This window comes from Lynx rufus, unplaced genomic scaffold, assembly GCF_022079265.1.
Source record: "Lynx rufus isolate CCGP_SWC_20201006 ecotype Redwood Valley unplaced genomic scaffold, mLynRuf1.p SCAF_13, whole genome shotgun sequence".
In the NCBI taxonomy this organism is placed as follows: Eukaryota; Metazoa; Chordata; class Mammalia; order Carnivora; family Felidae; genus Lynx; species Lynx rufus.
In genome coordinates, this window is record NW_025814827.1 from 51,371,900 (window position 1) to 51,390,968 (window position 19,069).

A 19,069-nucleotide genomic window follows, 5' to 3' on the forward strand; every position below is an offset into this window, starting at 1 on the left:
AACATATGCAAATTCCAGGGATTAGAGTGTGGACATCTCTGAAGGTCATTATTCAGCCTATCAAACATGGTAATTTTGTAGTTTTCAAAATAAAAGAAAAACAATTAAGTAATTGAATTATAAAGTTATAATTTTCCATGTGGGGAAAATTCTAAACACAAATGATTATACAAAATCAAGTTCCTTTTCAAGTGGCTTTAGACCCATTGACTTGCATTATTTTTCAGAAGCCAGGATATTCAACATTATAATTTCTGAACCTATAATTCTTAATATTACTTCAGCAACATATTTATCAACAGAAACCAAGTGAAGAGTAATAGGTATAATATGCATTTGCTTCATCCAGTCTATGCCTGGATATTTTCATCCTAAGAAAATAGGAGCTATAGCCTACACTGTTATCTTGGGACACTACAATTTCCAAATTTTATCTCCCTTATTTGCCTACCTGTTTTTTAAATAGAAAGCAAGTTTTCAGGGCACCTGGGTGACTCATTCAGTTAAGTGTCCAGCTTTGGCTCAGGTCATCATTTCATGGTTCCAGAGTTCCAGATCTGCGTCAGGCTCTGCTCTGACATTGTGGAGCCTGCTTGGGATTCTCTGTCTCTCCCTCTCTCTTTGTCCCTCTCCCATTTGTGTGCATGCTCTCTCTCAAAAATCAACTTCAAAAAAAAAGAAAAAAAGAAAGAAAGAAAGAAAGAAAAGTTTTCTAAGTAATCAAGAGCATTTGTGCACAATATTTCTCTCTTTTTTTTTCTAACCACGTTATTTTCTCCAGCACCCAGAATATAATAAAGTACAACTCGAAACAATGATAATGCTATCCTTCTGCATGTAAGTCAGTGTATTTTGCCTCTGTAATGGTTGCCATGGGCGCTGAAGCTTCAAGGAAGGCCTTTCCTGTTTACCTATTTGGATTAATAAAGGTATTATGAAGTACCAAAATAAGCAAAATTACTTGCTGTTTGACACAATAAACATGTACTTATCTATCACAGTATCTTGATTTACATTGGTTGGAGAATGTAGACTTTAAATTACTTTAGATATTACATTCAAAGTGAGATCTAATGAATTAGTTAAATAAAATCAATTCTAAATGTTGGTTGTGTGTTCATCTTTAAGTTATACAAAAACTTTTGATCACAGAGGATAACATTCAAACCAAAGTAAGCTTTATATTTGTTTCTGTTTTTAGCTCAAGACTCCATTTAGAAAAGTTGCTCAGTGACATGGCCAATATATATAATCGGATGACTCTTTCCATGAAATAAATTCTAGATGTAAGTTTTGCTTTTATCTTTAAATGTACAAGGATTTTTGGCCAAAAGACAATAAAATGTTTGCCCAAAGAAAGGTTTTTCAACGTTTATTTATTTTTGGGACAGAGAGAGAGCATGAACGGGGGAGGGGCAGAGAGAGAGGGAGACACAGAATCGGAAACAGGCTCCAGGCTCTGAGCCATCAGCCCAGAGCCTGACGCGGGGCTCGAACTCACGGACCGCGAGATCGTGACCTGGCTGAAGTCGGACGCTTAACCGACTGCGCCACCCAGGCGCCCCAGCAAAGAAAGGTTTTTCTTTCTGTTTTTGTTTGTTGTTTATTTTTAACTTAAAACTCCATAGTTTTTATTGGTAAACATCCACTCAAAAGGAATTCTAGAACAAAAACATCAATAGGAGGGTCCTGGATAAGTGGGCATATATGATCATTCCATTTAACGTAGTGTATTAACTCAGATCCACTCTACCAGTCCATTTTCACTGCATGTTTACTTTTGATCCCTATTCTTACCAAAGAATTGAATAAAAGCAGAGATCATGCAAGATTTGGTCTTTTATTCTTTGAAAATCTATTCAAGCTATTGGCTATACTTAATTATTCTAAAGATCTCCATCCCAGGGTGACAACAGTTCATTCTACATCAATAAATAAAATTAAGGTCTGTCACAGAGAAGGGGTAAAAGCCTTCTTGTATAGGAACTACTCTGAAGCTAGTCAATTACTTCTTAGCACTGGTTATTTGGTAGAGAAGAGCTAGGCATGAACAACTCACCTTACTACTCCTGAAACAACAACTGATGGGAGTCCTACTAGTTAAAGATGAATTATCTCAAGATAAGGCTTATAAAGGACAGTACTTGACTAACAGATATGTAATAAATTCAGACTTCTACTGTGGCTGGACAGGTCTGCTGCCTTTTGGTCAGCCAAGGGACTACTGGGAAGTCATATCACAAGAGAATTCTCTTTGTAATTCATCCATTGTATTAAAGCTGCAAAAGTTCTAAATCTATCAAAAAGAGGCAATATTTCAGGCACCCTTCTCATCCATTAGGAATGAATAACTACTATACACTTCCTAACAGTCATGCGGGTCAGAAACTCTTGGAGTGTAACTGAATTATCAATACACTTTAGATTAAACCATGTCTGTCTATATAGACAACTACACTTTTGCAAAGCCTAAAGATAGTAAAACAGTCTACAAGAGAAGTGTTGGCCTTAGTCCTGAACACAAGCAATGCAAAAGAGTGCAAGGCAAGTCATAATCTGTCATAGCCAGGACTTACATGAAAGAAAACCTCCACGTGGCCTGTGATTACTCATGCTCAACCAGCGGGAATGAGTTTACCTCTGGGTGTGTTCATTCACAATTGATCAAAAAATAAGCAAACAAACACATAAAATTTATAGAAAGAGAAAATATATCTGCAAAGCATAATCCTTAGCATAGGGCAATCCAAATACTTCTCAAATGAAAAACAACCACTGAAAGGCACTTTCTTAAGAATCTTGAGTTATTTTCTCAGAATCTCCTCAGAATCAATATAGTATTCAAGAAGAAATGATTCACTGATTGACACTGGTGGCTAATATTCTTTATATCCACTAGTCTTGAGCCACACTGATCAATACATGGTCTTAACATAATTATTTCTTCCAAAACACCTCAGTGCCCATATCTCCCTGGAAAAAAGTATTGTGAACCAAGGTAGGCCAATTTAATCAAACAAGTTAATTAATAATTAACTTTTTGGAAAAGTAACAGTGGTGTCTGAAAATTTAAAGATGGGTAAGGAATAACTATTCCCATATCCTCTTACCAGAGTATAATAAAAGCAAATTCCTAACCTAATTCTGCTACACAGATATTTACTTAAAAAAAAAAAAAGAGGTGGGGTGTCTGGGTGGCTCAAGTCGGTTAAGCCGACTCTTGGTTTTGGCTCAGGCGCGATCTCAAGGTTTGTGAGTTGCAGCCCTGCGTCAGGCTCTGCACTGTCAGGGCTAGGGATTCTGTCTCTCTGCTTCTCTCTGCCTCTCTCTTTCTCTCTCTCTCTCTCTCTCTCTCTCTCTCTCTCTCTCTGTCTCTCTCTCTCTCTCTCTCTCTCTCTCTCATACACATACACACACACACACACACACACACACAAAATAAATAAACTGAAAAATTTTTTGAAATTAAAAAAGAAGACATATTAGTACAAGGGTGAGGTTTGTCTTAAAATATTTTGGCCATTCGGGTATCTGTAATGGCCCTAATATCCCCAATAAGAGTCCATCTTTAATGTTGCTTACAGTAATTATCAGTATAGGAGTGGGTATCTTGCCACTAATAAGAGAAGCATTGTAGTGGTGGTCTCCAGAATGACTAGATTTCTAGCTGACCACTACCTGGGATGTGAATTCCAGATGAAGGAAGTCTTCCAGACTAAGGAATAATTTAAACACACACATAAATAACATCACACAGTCAGAGCTGAAGTGTCTTTAAGTAAATTTCAGTGAACATAATAGGAATCTTAACATTTCCCCCTCCCCCAATTCCAAATTCTCTGTACAAACCTACAGCCATCCCAGCCCTCTCTGTTCCCAGGATTAGCTATAGTGAAGGGAATAATATATTGAGGGATTTGCTTTCTACTTAGTAGTTATGAGACTTGGAGCGAATGATTTAGCCTCCCTAGTTTCCTCATCCTTAAAGTGGAAATAAAATGTCTATCACAAAGGGCTACTATGAAAATCAGAGATGACAAATGAAAAAAAAAAAAAAAAAGCCAAGATACAGGCAGGCACACAGAGTACATGCCAGGAAGGTTTTGTTCCTGGAGGCTCCGCTTTGCCAGCCATTGTTACCATGAGGCCCAGAACCTTACAGAGCATGACCCAATGCTCCTGGGACAAGCTCTTCCTAAAACTCTCACATCAAGTCATCCTGGACTTGCTCCTTGAACCTCTCATCTGTGACTGTGAAAACTTCCAGTGAGAACTACTCAACTTATAAAAAGCCACCTCCTAGACCTCTCCCCACTGCTATACGCGAGCTATAGAGTAGGACCATTCCTGCTAACTCCAACTGCAGGTGGTCAGAGTTTCACTGTCACTGTCCTCTTCTGATCTCTGGTCCACTAGTCTCCTAATCCCACAGGCCCTGCCTACTATAGCCTGCTCAGGTCTATTCATCACCACGGATTAGAAGTCATCACCCAAGCTTAACTACCACTCCTCCAACCCCACCATTTCCCCCTACTCTTTCCTGCTTTTGACAATAGCAAAAGCTACAGTTGTTTGCCCTAGACCACTGATTTTGGTCAAGGGGCCTTGAGCCCCAGCATCACTGTTCTGAGGGTCTAACTGGACTAACCAATCTCTAAACAAATACAACTCCGTAAGTCACACATGTTCTTAGCGGCAGCTTTCCATATCCAGGGTGCAAACCAAACCTTTCAAAGGCACTGAGTGCAAAGACTATACAGATGGTTCCTCGTGGTCAGTAGACTTCACTTTTCTGTAAAATGAGAAACATTCTCCTGTCCCACCCTAATAATCTATTTTCTTTAACAAACAAATCACCCTTAGATGTCTTCAATTCCTCCTATAACCTATTCCAGATGCCCTGGAGTCCTTATGTATGTTCCTCCCTGAAGGCTGGCCATGATATCCCAGCACTTTGAGAAGGATGTAGCCAGTTGGAGGTATTATAAGAACTCCTGGTCCCTCCCAAGATGCCTTGCCAGACCATGAGCAAGCCTAATGCCATTTCTCAAAATCTAAGGAGTTAAAATATGGGGGAAAAAATGTTCATGTTTAATTGATAAAAACATTGAGACACAATGTCATGAATAAATATTTGACCTGGCCTAATTCAATCCATTTTTAAGGTCTCTGGAACATAATTCAAGCACCTGAACTAGAATTGAAACCCTGGTCTCTATTCTGGCAATAGTTATCCATTCAAGACCTAATGATACTTCCATAATTATTCACTAGTTACTATATCATTAAGTATGACTTATTCAGACAAGCTAGGAAAAGGTTTAGATTTTTTGGTATTTTCAAAACTGACAGTTTAAAAATCTTTAATAACGCTTTAACCTATTGGTTTAATGTTTTTTTCTTTCAATTTTTTTAATTTCTATTTATTTTAGAGAGAGAGACAGACAGAGCATGAGTGGGGGAGGGGCAGAGAGAGAAGGAGACACAGAATCCGAAGAAGGCTCCAGGCCTGATGCAGGCCTAGAACTCACGAACCATGAGATCATGACCTGAGCTGAAGTCAGACACCCAACCAACTGAGCGACCCAGGCACCCCCAAAATTTTTACTTAAGTCAACTTAAAACATTTACAAAACATACATGAAAAGCAAACTGAATTAATGGTACATGGATTTCATATTTGAATACATTGTTGTCTTATTTGACGTGCAAATATGTTTTTGTCTACAACATATCTTATCAAATCAGGTTTTTATTATATTCAGATTCTTTTTATTTCATTGTTTATGAAAAAGTAAAGAGACTCAAATCTTTATTTAACATATTTAATACTCTTTTCACTGGATCTTAACTGTATTATTTTTGTGACGAACCTTGTATGCTGAAACAAGCTTCAAATGCTTAAGGTATGGCTTTTCTCCAACAATCTGAACAAACAAAAGATACCTATAATTTTTTTTACCCAAATAAGTTAGACAAGTTTCCTGCTAATAAAAACTATGTCTCTTTTATTAACATAACAATGTACTTGTGTATAGAGCTTTAGATTATCAATACCATTTATTAGGCACATTTATACCTTTTGCTCAATATTTTCATTATCACATTCATACTTTTCATCCATTTGATGATACATACGTACAAAAAAAGTGACTGCTGACAATTAGGGAAGGTGGAAATCAGAATTTTTTGAAATTATGCCTAAATACAAGCAAATTCAACAAATTCCTCATCAGTCAGTGCCTGAGACTAAAAGCCAAAGAACCAGGGAAGGGTACATATTTTTTTCCCCTTTCACCAAAAAGTTGAACAAAATTCCTACATGATCACATATTTGAAAATCTAATCTTCATATTTGCCAACACTGCTAAGCTGCTGTATCAACTGACTAGCTTTAGCCAAATAAAACCTTTGTGCAACTTTGGAAGAAACTTCTACACAGGAAACTGTAAATTTTGACAGGCAAAACTGTGTCTTAATATGTGGTGTTTTTACACCAATTTCTTATACTCTATGACTATCTAAAATACATGCTATTTCATAATGGCTATAGGTGTAATATAATCAAAGGTTTTGTTTACTTAATTATCTCTTTTCTGTGTGAGACTAGAGAGTAAGAGCCAACATAATGTGGGTTCCTCTGCTGCAAAGTTACTTCAAGTGGTGCTGTCATTATTGGTTTTTAATGGTAGAAAAATATTTGGTTGACAATATCAGAGAAATTCCTGGGGGAAATTTCACATATTCTTTTAGATGGAAAAAAACTGAATATATGGGAGCAAAATAACCACTTTCTCTGTATCTAATTTCTATCAATTCCAAAAAATTGATGCACATGTTTTGTTTTGTGTTCTACCATATTTCAACATTAAAAAAGGTTTTAAGAAACTGAAATCTCATTTTCAAAACCTCCCTAGAATAATGCTGAGGAAATTAAAAGGTGTGCACAATCTTTAAAAACACTCCTTTGCAGGGAGGGAGGGGTGGCACTTGGGTGGCTCACCTGATTAAACATCCAACTCTTGGCTTCAGCTCAGGTCATGAACTCATGGGTTCATGAGTTTAAGTCCTACATTGCAGAGTCTGCTTGAGACTGTCTCTCTTCCCTTCTCTCTGCCCCTTCCCCCGCTTGCTCTGTCTCTCTATCAAAATAAATAAATAAACTTTAAAAAAAAACCACTCCTTTCTTTCACCTCTATTTCCATATTTGGACTTAGGTCTTTAAGATAAATCAAGGTGACTATAAAGGGTCAGAAGTCAAAAATATTAGTTACGCCCAACACAGAAAAACGAAGCAAACAAATATAAAAATAAAACAAAGAACTCTCATGCTATGATCAACTCCCATGAACTTCATTTTATCCACCTCTAATCGAATTTGGGTCCAGCCTTGCTATCTTGATCATACCAGTTTCTTGGTGTAGCTTGAGAACTTATTCAATGTTTCCAGTCTAAATCACATACACATTTCATATAATTATCTCTTCTACTCTTCTTTAAAAGATGGATGGATACTTACTGATTGTGGTTGTCTAAAGGTTTTATAATGGAGCATGGAATTCCATGAGAGGTAAGTGGTAGTTAGTGAAACGATTTTAAAAACACTTGGGATTGGCTCAGCCAAACTGCTAACTCAGTTTTTTCCTAGTAAACCTGCCTCTCATCCCCTCTACATCATCAGATGTAACAACTTAGAAAATAATCCCTGGATGCTAGTGTGATAGCAAAATGCAATCCCCCAGAGTCATTTCCAAGTCCCTTCTTCCTCCTATCAAGGGTAGACTTGCAAAGGAATTTTCCATTTCAGTCTTGAGGACCAGAATTAAGAATCATTATGTTGCCAAATACTATACCCTTACCTATTTTATTTCCCTTTTTTTCCCAAATGAAATATCATTGGAATTACACTTGCAATTGAAAAGGAATTAAATCAACTTCTTATCAAAAATAATAAAAAGCAACGAAGATGTGCTATACTTTTATCAGCGTGTGCTTTTACATTTAGCAATAATCAAATTACTCCTTGAGGAATTCTGAGAGATTGAAATTTCAGAAGCAGTTACAAAATGCAGGTACTCTAAGATCTGCCCTATTATACAGGGCAGAGGAAAAATGTTATCAAAGCCTTACATTTATACTATTTTTTAACACTATAATTTTATTTATATGTTAACGTAAGAATAAAATAATAAAGTACATATTTCTTTTGCTATCAAGACAGTATGCTGTCTGTAAAGTCTTAGAATACCAATAATACTATTTAATTTATTATACACTTATTTGCCAGGCAGTATATTTAATTCTTTATATATATTATCCTTAATCTTCAAAGTAATCTTAGATAAATTGTAACCATACATTCAAAGGTACAAATTTGTTTGTACTGTCCAGTAATGTCATTAAGTCATTCATGCATAAACTGAAGACCTATATACAATCACCTCACAAAAAAAAAAAGTAATAATAATTACCAAATAAAGGTTTAGATCTCCCTTAATAGCTGTGATAGGAGTCTCTTGATATGGACCAACACAGTTATTAAGTATGGGGCAAATTTTCAAACCTTACTAATAATTTTCCAGCCCCATACCTACCGCCAACTCCCACTCCCACACACACTATAGATTTCACAGAAAATTCTTTCAGATTTATCTCAATCCTGGATCTAAAGGCCCACATTACTTCATATATTGTCAAAATAACCAATCATCCAATTCTTAGAATATTCTAAAATATCTTGTATTATATAAAATATTATAGAATATTCCGCTTGTGGGGTGCCTGGCTGGCTCAATCAGAAGAGTATATAACTTTTGATCTCAGGGTTGTGAATTCGAGCCCCATACTGGGCATAGAGATTACTTAAATAAATAAAATTTAAAAATTATATATATTCTTGTGAAAACTGTTAAATAGCATACCCCTATAAGAAAAGGTTTTCACTTCTGCACATTGATATAAAATATAAAGCAGAGTTTCTCTTTGGATTATGAGCTATGTAATGAGGCCTCACTTTTTGCAGCCTATAATACACAGAGAAAACAGTATTTCAGCATCGGAAGGCTATACATGGAAAAGTACACTTTTAAAAGTATTATATAAAACACTTATAAACTTAGATAATAAACTGATATGTATATATGTAAATATTACATATATATATGCAGTACATAAGTATTACATATATACCAAAATATAATCCTATTAAACTACTAAACTTGGAAAGAAATTATAATTTTAAATATATAGTATTTAAAGTTACATTAAGAATCACTCAATGAAATGACCACTTCTATACTTCATCATTAAATTGGAAATCATAGAATACATACAATAATGACAAATATGAAATCTGGATAAAAAGTGTACACCTAAGACCCAAACACCATCATTAGCTTAAAAGGATTTTGTTGTTCCACATATGTTGAGCTGGTCAAGCAGTTAATTATTTCCAACTTAATCTGTGTAGTACAATAGCTAAAATCACAATAAAGATAAAAACGACACTGTTAAGAGAACAATTTGCAATTAAGAAAGTGACACAATTACAAGTATAGCAAATCTGCTCTCAAACCAAAACACTAGTCTTGGTTATTCCTTTAGTGAGCTACCTCCTATAAAATCTCCCTGTTTAGTTTCTCTTGTCAGATAAATGTCTGTATATAAACTGGAACTATATGCCAAGAGTCTTATTGAAGGTATTACCCCATTTTAGCAAATTCAAAAAGGAAATATGAGTCATCTTTCTAATAAGATAATAACCAAAATGAATGGATAGTCATATTAATTAGATCTCATATCCCGAAATTAATACTGCTTGTTTAAGAAAAGAGTATGTGTGTGTGCAAGTGTGTGTGTAGACAGATAAACAGAGAGATAATACACTATGAAACCACACTAATTCTTCCTTTAGAATACTGTTCTTGCCTCAAAACAATTCCTTCTTAGTCTATACAGTCAAGATTCCTTTGTTGGTAGAGAGTAACAGTGTTTCAAAGAGAAGTCAATTACTGGTGTTTTTTGTTTTTTGTTTTTTTTTTTACCTTCCAGGAAACAATAATCATGTACACTAACAGAATGCATGTCTTTATATACAACCAGCCTTCAAGGTTACATGCTTGCAAAGTAATGAAACAAGCATAATGTAAGTAAAACCTTAGGCTAATACTTCCAAAGGAAGGAATAACATCTTATATATTTAAACATTGTTACATACAGAAGAGCAAGACTAGATTTTTGACCTAAACTAAAAGATAAAAGAAATAATTCCTTAGCTATACAATTCAGTATATACTTGGGTACTTTCATCTTAAATGCTAAATTACCATCAAAATTTTCAAGTGCAATCAAATGTTTGCCAATTTCCAAACCTACATAATCAAAGAAAAACTATACTCTAAACTCTAAACAATAACAAAAATAACTTTAAAGAGGAGTTTCTCAGGGACACAATCTCTCTTAGTCAGCCCTAAAAACCTCAGATGCACACCCCACAAGAAATGTCGATGAATGTTGCTTAAATAAATTGAATTGTCAGCTAATACTTCCAAAGATTTAAGCTAGCCTGATCTCTGTTAGTATTAGTACTTAGAGAACTCTCAAACAAACTGTATAAAAACCCTTCTCGAAAAGTTTATGAAACAATGAATGTGGAGGGCTCAAAAACTCAGGAGAACCTTCTATTGTAAGCTCCACATGGCTCCAGTCTACATTATAAACTGTAAATCACTTCAAACTCTCAGCTCTCTCCTAAAACATTCATTTCCCTCCCTCCCTTTCTTTTTTCCTCCTGTCATCCTTCCTCATGGTTGATATTTCCAGCAAGTACTTAAGAGAACCTGAAACAAGGGACAAAGGACCTCCTCTCATTTCCTTAACTCAACACTGACCTGTCTGCCATTTCTACTGTCACAAGGCAAAGAGATCCCTGCTATCCTGTGATGGATATTCAGGCCTCTTAATCACGTTTCTGCCTTGGGTGATAATGTACCTCAAGACAGATGATGGAAGACAGATAAATGGGAATTTTCCAGTAGAGACCCACCATCCAGTATTTACCATCCAGTATTTACCATCAAGTATTTACAGCATTCTGTATATAAATAGCCCTCAAATCCACATCTCTAAACTGAATTCTTTGCCATAAACTTTAAGAAAGAAAGAAAGAAAGAAAGAAAGAAAGAAAGAAAGAAAGAAAGAAAGAAAAAAGAAAACTACAAGGGAGAACTTTACCTTGGTTATCCCAAGCCATTAAGCTTCTCAAACTCTTGTTTTAGAAAAAGAAGAATTACAAGAGTAAATACAAAAGGAAGGGATTCCCCTTATATATCAGCCACCAAGGCTGATGATTTTTCCCTTTCTGGTACTATTCCAGGTCTCTCCCCCAGTGTTGGCTCAGGTCTCAAGTAGTTCATGACTGAACTCCAGTTTTCTTTCTACCATAACATTTTTGGCATTCTAAAACATCTTCCACGCAGCAAATCCATCTTTCTTTGGTTTGAGATCTCTATGTGGAAGATTACTGAGGCTTCTACTAATTTGAGTTCATTTTAATTTCAAGGCCTCTTCATAGTTGTACTTTCTCTAAATACCCTAGTCCCTACCCTGGGGCCAGAGGGCCTGCTGCATTCCATAGGTACCTGTAGCCTCTGTCCCTCTGCACTCATATCATTCCCTCCATATAACATCCTGAGATGTGGTAGCTCCTGAGACAAATGGAATTTACTCTCCATTCAAAATCCCAATCCCAAACCTCTTGAACCATACATGTTTCTCTCCATTCTAAACTCCATCGAGGGGGTAGGGTGGGTGTTTTAAAGCTGGTCAAAAATAGTTTGCCCATATTAATCTGACTCGATGTGAATATTCCCTAACACTCTATCACTTGCTTTAGAATTTAGGTAAATTAAAATTCTATACAATTGCATTTGCTTTTTTGAGAAATTTTATTATACTTGGTTTTTATGCTTATCCGGTAATGCTCTTTAGTTAACTGGTTTGCACCCTAATGGAGATTGTCGCACTAAGGGAAGTCTTACAATGCCTAGGACAGTGCTCCTGTTCACCTGCAACAAATACCCTGTAATATTGATGAGGAGACACATGACAGGACACGTACCTGAATTAGAATTTGTCATTTACATGGAAGTTGAAAAAGACTGAGAGTTGTATGTAATAGAAAGTGTCACTACATTCAATAACCAAAAATGCTTCACACTCATTGTTGCCTTAGCGCACCTCCAGAACTTTTACAAACTTCCTAGATTACTGATTTTTCCCCAGGGCTTTTCCTCATCTCCTTGTGCTACTTGCCACAATTAACAACACTCAAGTTTAGCAATCTGTCCTCCACATACTTTAAAGAAAGCATTCAGTGATTATTCAAGTGACTTTTATAGGGCAAGGATTAGCCAGTCCTCCAGGGTGGAAATTTAGCACCTTTATAGACTTCTGTTCCCACCCCCTAAACCCTGCCTGTTTATACTAAGACTGGCGCCATGCCCCTTCTCCTTCACACTCTTAATCACCCTTTTCCATGCAACATCACTCTGGATGGCTACAGAAACCTGAAATTCAAAATTGCACTACAAACAGTTGTGGGCAGGGTGGGTCCCTTCCCCGGGTGGCCTGGCCCAGGATAATGGCCCCTTTTCCAACCTGCCTTTTGTGACCGCTGTCCAGAGTCCCACAGGGACGGCCAGCCTCGGAGCGCCCCTAGGCGCACCCCCACCACTTAAAGGTCTGTGCCTCTGCTTCAATGCCCTACTATCAGTGCCTCAGGGATGCCGATCAAAAAGGCTGCAACTTCCAGATTTTATCGTTGAAAATTTTGCTTTCACGTTCACACAAAGGTAGGACTAAAAAACACCACAGGGAGGTGAGTCGTTGTGATCTGGTCAGTTGTTTTCACAGCTGGCCGAGTCAATCATTCCCTCTTAAAAGCTTATTTGACAGGTGAGAAATTCCTCATCTCTAGATCATTCCAGGAACTCCTCAGCATCGGTCCGAGCTGGGAGAGGGGCCTGAAGAGGAAGGGAGTGGTGCTGAAATCGTGTTGAGCGTGTCCCGGGGGAAAACTCTGGTACGGGAAGGAGGATTCTGGCGCCAGGAACGTGCTGGTCCAGGGTCCAGAGGGAAGCGGGGGGGGGGGGGGGGGCGGCGGAGGAGGGGGAGCAGGGAAGTCTTAAGAGGAGGGAGAGGCGCTGGGAGACATGGGCAAGCAACCTACCTGGAAATGTCCCGAGAGGACTGGAAATGGGTGAGGAGGATGCGGACTGCAGAGATACCGGGAATGCAAGAAGACGGGGCAAAGGGAGAACCGGACAACGGGGAATGCAGTGCTTCGGCTGCCGGCGTCCAGCCCTGGCCGGTGCCAGACCCTTCCCGAGCGCCGGCGAGGCTGGCTCCCGGCCGAGCCCCCGGAGCCGGAAAGTTGGCGCGGCGAGGGGCGACCGGACGGGCAGCGCCCCCTGTACGGCGCCTTACCTTCTGGTCGACGATGGAGCAAGCCATCTCGCGGACGTGCGCCAGGCTGTAGTCCCCGGACGAGTCCTGCAGCAGCAGCACCGGCTCCCGGCTCAGGCCAATCTGCAGATGGAAGGAGATGCCCCCGGCCGGGGCCGCGACGGGAGCCAGGAACGGGGCTGGCGCCGGGCCGGACCCCGGCACCAGCGCCGCGGCGGCCGCCGCTGCCGCCGCCGCCACGGGCAGCAGCGGGCTGGGCGGCCGCAGGACCGGAGGGGCGCTCATCGCGCGGCGGGGCGCGCCGAGGGTCGCGGGGCCGAGCAGCCGAGGGCGGGGGCCGGCGGAGCGGCAGCCGAAAAGTTTTGCCGCCGCGGAGTCGGGAGCTTCTTTCTCCGAGAGCCGAGGCGGAAAATAAAAACTTTCCGGAAAAGTCCCCGCGCGGGGGGAGGGCGAGAGGATGAGGAGCGGGAGGGGAGCGGGGGAGGGAAAATGGCTGAGGCGGGAGGGCTGCGCCGCCGGGAGCGCGGGCGCCGCACGGGGGAGGCGCCGCCGCCGCCGCCGCCTTGGAGCAGCCGCCGCGCGCTCGCGGGGACGGGGCGGCGGGTCAGCGCGGCCCGGGCGCCGGGCGCCAGGCGGAGGCGGGGAAGGGGGCGCGAGGGGCGGGGAAGGGGAGCTGGAGGCGGGCACTGCGGAGACACCACCCGGCGGGCGCCGGAGCCGCAGGAGCAGCGGCCGCGCGGCCGCAGTAGCCGCAGGGTGCCCGGTCGCCGCCCCCTCCGCCCTAGGTTCGCCGGGCCTGAGCCTCCCCGAGCCGGGGCAGGACTGAGCGGCGGGGCTCGGGGCCGCCTCCGCGGCCGTGGTCCGTACTTCCCCGCCCGGACTCCGGTCTCCGCTGGTCCGGCTGCCCCGGGGCTCAGACGGAGGGGACGGAGTGCATCTCCTCCGACCCGCTTCCCCGCGCCGCCGGCTTCCCCCGTCCCCGCCACCAGTTCCAAATACCCCAATACAGCGCACTTCTGCCAGTGGAGTGACCTGTGATGGACCGAAGAATGCCAGCCCTGCGGCTTCCCGTGGGTCGTACGTTCTAAGCGTCAGGGAAAAAGAAAACAGAGGGTCCCCAGAAACCCACTTGCATCCCGCCTCCTTCTAGGACCCCTTGGGTTTCTTGCCAAAGAGGGTAGGAAGCCCGTCCACGGAAATGTATTTAAACCTGTCAATACGTTTTTTGGCTCTGACACACCCCGGTACCCGACCCCACCTACTCCACCGCAGCTCCCAGATATACACAAGTGGCTGAATTTCAGAAGAGACAGACTCTTCTGAAAGAGCAGGCATTGTCTACATAAAGGCGGGAGAAACGTCTGATGTGGCCTCTTTCTCTTCACCTTATTCTCTGTGTCTGGCACTTTTATTTCTGGAGCCTCAGAAACCCTGGTTTCTTTCTTCCCCCATCATTCTGAAGTCTGCTTTGTAGGAGTGGTGCTCCCAGCCTCACCCAGCGCCACCACCATGACTAGCAACACCGTCAAGGTTGGGCACCCTCTGCTCTAATTTCGGTAGTTGTTGTTGGTGGTGGTGGTGGTTGTTGTTGTTGTTTTGACGGGGGGGGGGGGGGGGGGGGGTAGGTGGGAAGATAGGTGCTTCCCAATCTTTGGGGATGAATTCTAATCTTCTCCCCCAACCAGGACGGGCTTCGGTTGTGTGACTGTGCAGATGCACAGGGCCCTGACCTCAGAAGGGCTCTGCTAGGTGTAATGCTCAGCCACAATGGTTTGCTGCCTGTCAGTATCTTTGAATTATTCATAATTTTTTTCATTTTGCAGTGGGCCGGGCAAATTATGTAGCCCACTTCTCCAGTATTCCCCTTACACTGCACAAGTGGGCATACCACATACCCAAGCAAACCAGTATGCATGTTTTCAACTGTAGTCAGTTGCATTTTTTTCTATTTGGTTCTATGTCTGTCAGTCTGTCTGTCTTGATCTCTGTTTCTGGCCAGGACAGAACATCGAAAGTTGGTTTCCTGTTAGATCCTTGTTCCCAGGGTTAGCAAGGGAGCCTTGAATGTCCCCAGTGACGCTGTATCTCATTCACTGCTCTAGAAGAAATTTGAATTTATTCTCTCTGGATTTGATGGTGTGATAAGGTCTACCTGTGTGCACTGACATTTTCCCTGCTTCCTTACTTATGAACTGGTTCTCTTCATCCATGGTAGAGTGTAATTTTCCTAATATGCCAGATTAGGCATATTACATTTAGCTAATATTCAGCTAATTACATATTACATTTAGCTAATATTCAGCTAAAGTAGGAGAATGGTGGGATTATTCTTGATACAATGCTGTTCTGATTTCTCAAGGAAGTTTTTTTTTAATGTCAGCATGTTTCATTTTCTTTTAAAGTTTGAATTAAGTATTCCCACAATTTTCTACTACCAGAAAAAAGTTTGCTGGTCAGTTTACAAGGTACTTACCAAAATATAGTTTAGCTTGAGATTCAGGAGAACTGAAGACATTCATGTTTTATAGATAACACAACAAAGTATTAAGCCTTCTCTGTGTCAGGCACTATACCGGCACAGGTATACAACGGTGAAGACAGACGAGGTCCCTGCTATATCAGACCACATTTTAAAAGGAAAGAAAAAAAAGGAAAACAATAAATTAGATTATTTCTGATAATCATTAGTTGCAATGATTATAAATAATGCAATAGTAATGAGAGTGACTTGTGAAGGGATAGCAGACCAAGAAACACGACTTTGAACTAGGCATAAGAGGTTTCAATGAGTTTACATTTGAGCCACAACCTAGTGATGGAAAGAGGCCAGTCTTAAGAATATCTGGGTTAATCACACTCTAGGTATAAGGAAGAGTTAGCATAAAGAATATAATATGGGAATGTACTTGGTGTTTTCAAGGCCCAGAAGAAGGATAAGTGTATGGGATGAGGTCAGATGGCTGGTAGAAGCCAGATCACAAAGAGTCTTGAAAGTAAAGAGATTTTATTCTGGTGTACTGACAACCCACTGGAAGGTGTTAAACCAAGGAGTACGATATAATTAGCATTTTTTAAAAGATCACACTCTGGGGGTGCCTGGGTGGCTCATTCGGTTAAGCAGCTGACTCTTGATTTCGGTTCAGGTCATGATCTCAGGGTTTGTGAGTTTGAGCCCTGGTCTGCATTGTTAGCACAGAGCCCACATGGGATTCTCTTTCTCCTCTCTCTGCCCCTCCCCCACTTGTGTGCCCTTGCTCTCTCTCTCTCTCTCTCTCTAAAACTAAATAAGTAAAACTTCCATACATAAATAAATAAATACATAAATAAATGACCACACTCTGGCTACTATATATAAGAGAAAAGAATCCAAGCAGAGACACCAGGACTTGCTCTTGTGCAGTCTAGAAATACTACTGGCTTGGATGGTTACATAGTACAGACATTAAGAAACAGAAAGATGCAGGCTCTATTTTGGAGGCAAAACTGAAGGTCTTGCTGATGAATCAGGGTTATAGGGAGAGACCAGGAGAGTTATGAAAGATTCCTCAGTTTCTTAGCAATTAGCCTATTGGTGGTGCCGATGATGGAAACAGAGAAGATACAGAAGAAGCAAGCTTTGGGAGAAATAAGATTTCTGCTTTGGCCATGTTGACTTTGAGATATCACCGGATATTCAACCTGGAAATAACAACTACAGCTGAATAGTTGATCCCAGAGTTCAGGAAAGAGAATAGGGCCAGAAACACATTGGGAAATCAGCAGTATGGAGAAGATATTAAATGAGATCTCTAGAGAGAAAGGGCTTAGGGCATTCATCAGTTACATGATACTTAAAGGCACTTAGATGTCCTACTTAGGAAGAAAGTAAACTAGGTAAATAACTGTTACTTATACTCTGGTTTCTCAGTAGTATGAAAGATTCTCATGGGGTGTTGGACATTATTGAGAAGGAGGCAGGGCAGGAGATAAAATTCTAAAGAAGCCTTGAATAATTAAAATTAGTTTTAAGAAGTTAATAAATTACTGAATGGAAAAGAATGAATAAAGAGAAACAAGAAAAAAAATTAAACAACTGGAGCTCCCCATAAGAAGCAGAAAATTCACATGGACTTGGTAATTGCAATTTCTGTGGCAGACACCGGAGATCTGACAGTTTGCCAACTGCTACCCACTCTTGCTGAATGCAGAGAATGAGCAATAGATAATGTCTGCAAGAAACCTGATATGTATCTCCATGACTTCAAAATAATACATAGAAAACTTGAAGGGTTTTTAGAGAATTCAGTGCTTTTAATCCCTTCTGGATGTTTGGACTTTGGAAAAGAATAGAGGATATAGAAAATGAATAACTGTTTATACACATTATATACATGAAGTGATTTCATTGTTTGAATTGTGGGTAACATTCCTGGAACAATGGGACTTCCAGCAGTGTTGGGAATACTATCTTAGAAAAGAAGGTTCAATACCCTAACTAGGCCTCCATGTAAAAGTGATTTGGGTATGGAGAAGTATATGGAGGTACTTACAACAATTTCCAGAGATAAATGCTAATTCTGTAGGATATTCTCTAAAAGAGGGATGCATATTGAAATAATTTTTTTTTTAATTTTTTTTTCCAACGTTTATTTATTTTTGGGACAGAGAAAGACAGAGCATGAACGGGCGAGGGGCAGAGAGAGAGGGAGACACAGAATCGGAAACAGGCTCCAGGCTCTGAGCCATCAGCCCAGAGCCTGACGCGGGGCTCGAACTCACGGACCGCGAGATCGTGACCTGGCTGAAGTCGGACGCTTAACCGACTGCGCCACCCAGGCGCCCCGAAATAATTTTGAAAATAACTGCACAAATTTCATTTTTTGTTATAGCTTATAAATTAAATTAGAATTTAAATTCCCAATACAAATTAGCATTTAAAGGCACTGAGAACTCCTACAAAAATTTTATTTCATTTAACCCAATACTTTCTAGATATTTTTGACCTCAGAATCCCACCTCGTTTGTTACTGTTATTGTAGTTTTTTATCATGTAGCATATCTTAACATTTCATATAGCTAGTGTTCCACAGAACACCCTTTGGGAAACAGAGTGCTATATAACAAATGTAAAAGAAATTAGGTTATAAGTTGAAGGTAAAGAACATTTCTCTGATAATTAAAAGCAGATACTTTGAAGAAGAGCATGCATGTCAAAAACAGATGCATAATATTGGGAGTGTCCACTAATTCACAATTAATAATCAGGAAGAGGATCAAGAATAATCTGACTTGAAGGGAAGTCAGTCTGGAAGCACTATATGCTTTGTCCAGAAGATACGGACAACAGAGAAAGAAAAGTGAGCAGAAAAGACATGCAGTTATATACCTGAAAGGGTCTTATCCTCTGGAACAACCATTTTACAGCCTAAGAAACTGAGGAACAGAGAAATTATATACCAATGTGGAAATGAGAAATTGGAAAGAGAAAGTATGGTACCATGCTGTTCTCCTTTTTATATAATTGAACACTGGAAGTTGTAAGCATGAGGATAAAGATAATGGATGGATAGATGATAGATGATTAATATATATGATAAAAACATTTTATATTGCTTAATAGTGTTCA

General features: G+C 40.3%; 1 protein-coding gene across 2 annotated transcripts in view; it reads right to left on the minus strand.

The window, feature by feature from the left end:
* PRKD1 (protein kinase D1) overlaps nt 1-13,749 on the minus strand; it is a 334,083-nt gene extending 320,334 nt beyond the window's left edge. For both annotated transcript variants that reach the window (XM_047074633.1, XM_047074632.1), the window contains exon 1: nt 13,486-13,749. In XM_047074633.1, coding sequence (XP_046930589.1) covers nt 13,486-13,749 — 264 coding nt within the window. The remainder of the gene's footprint in view (nt 1-13,485) is intronic.
* Between the last annotated feature and the right edge of the window lie 5,320 nt (nt 13,750-19,069).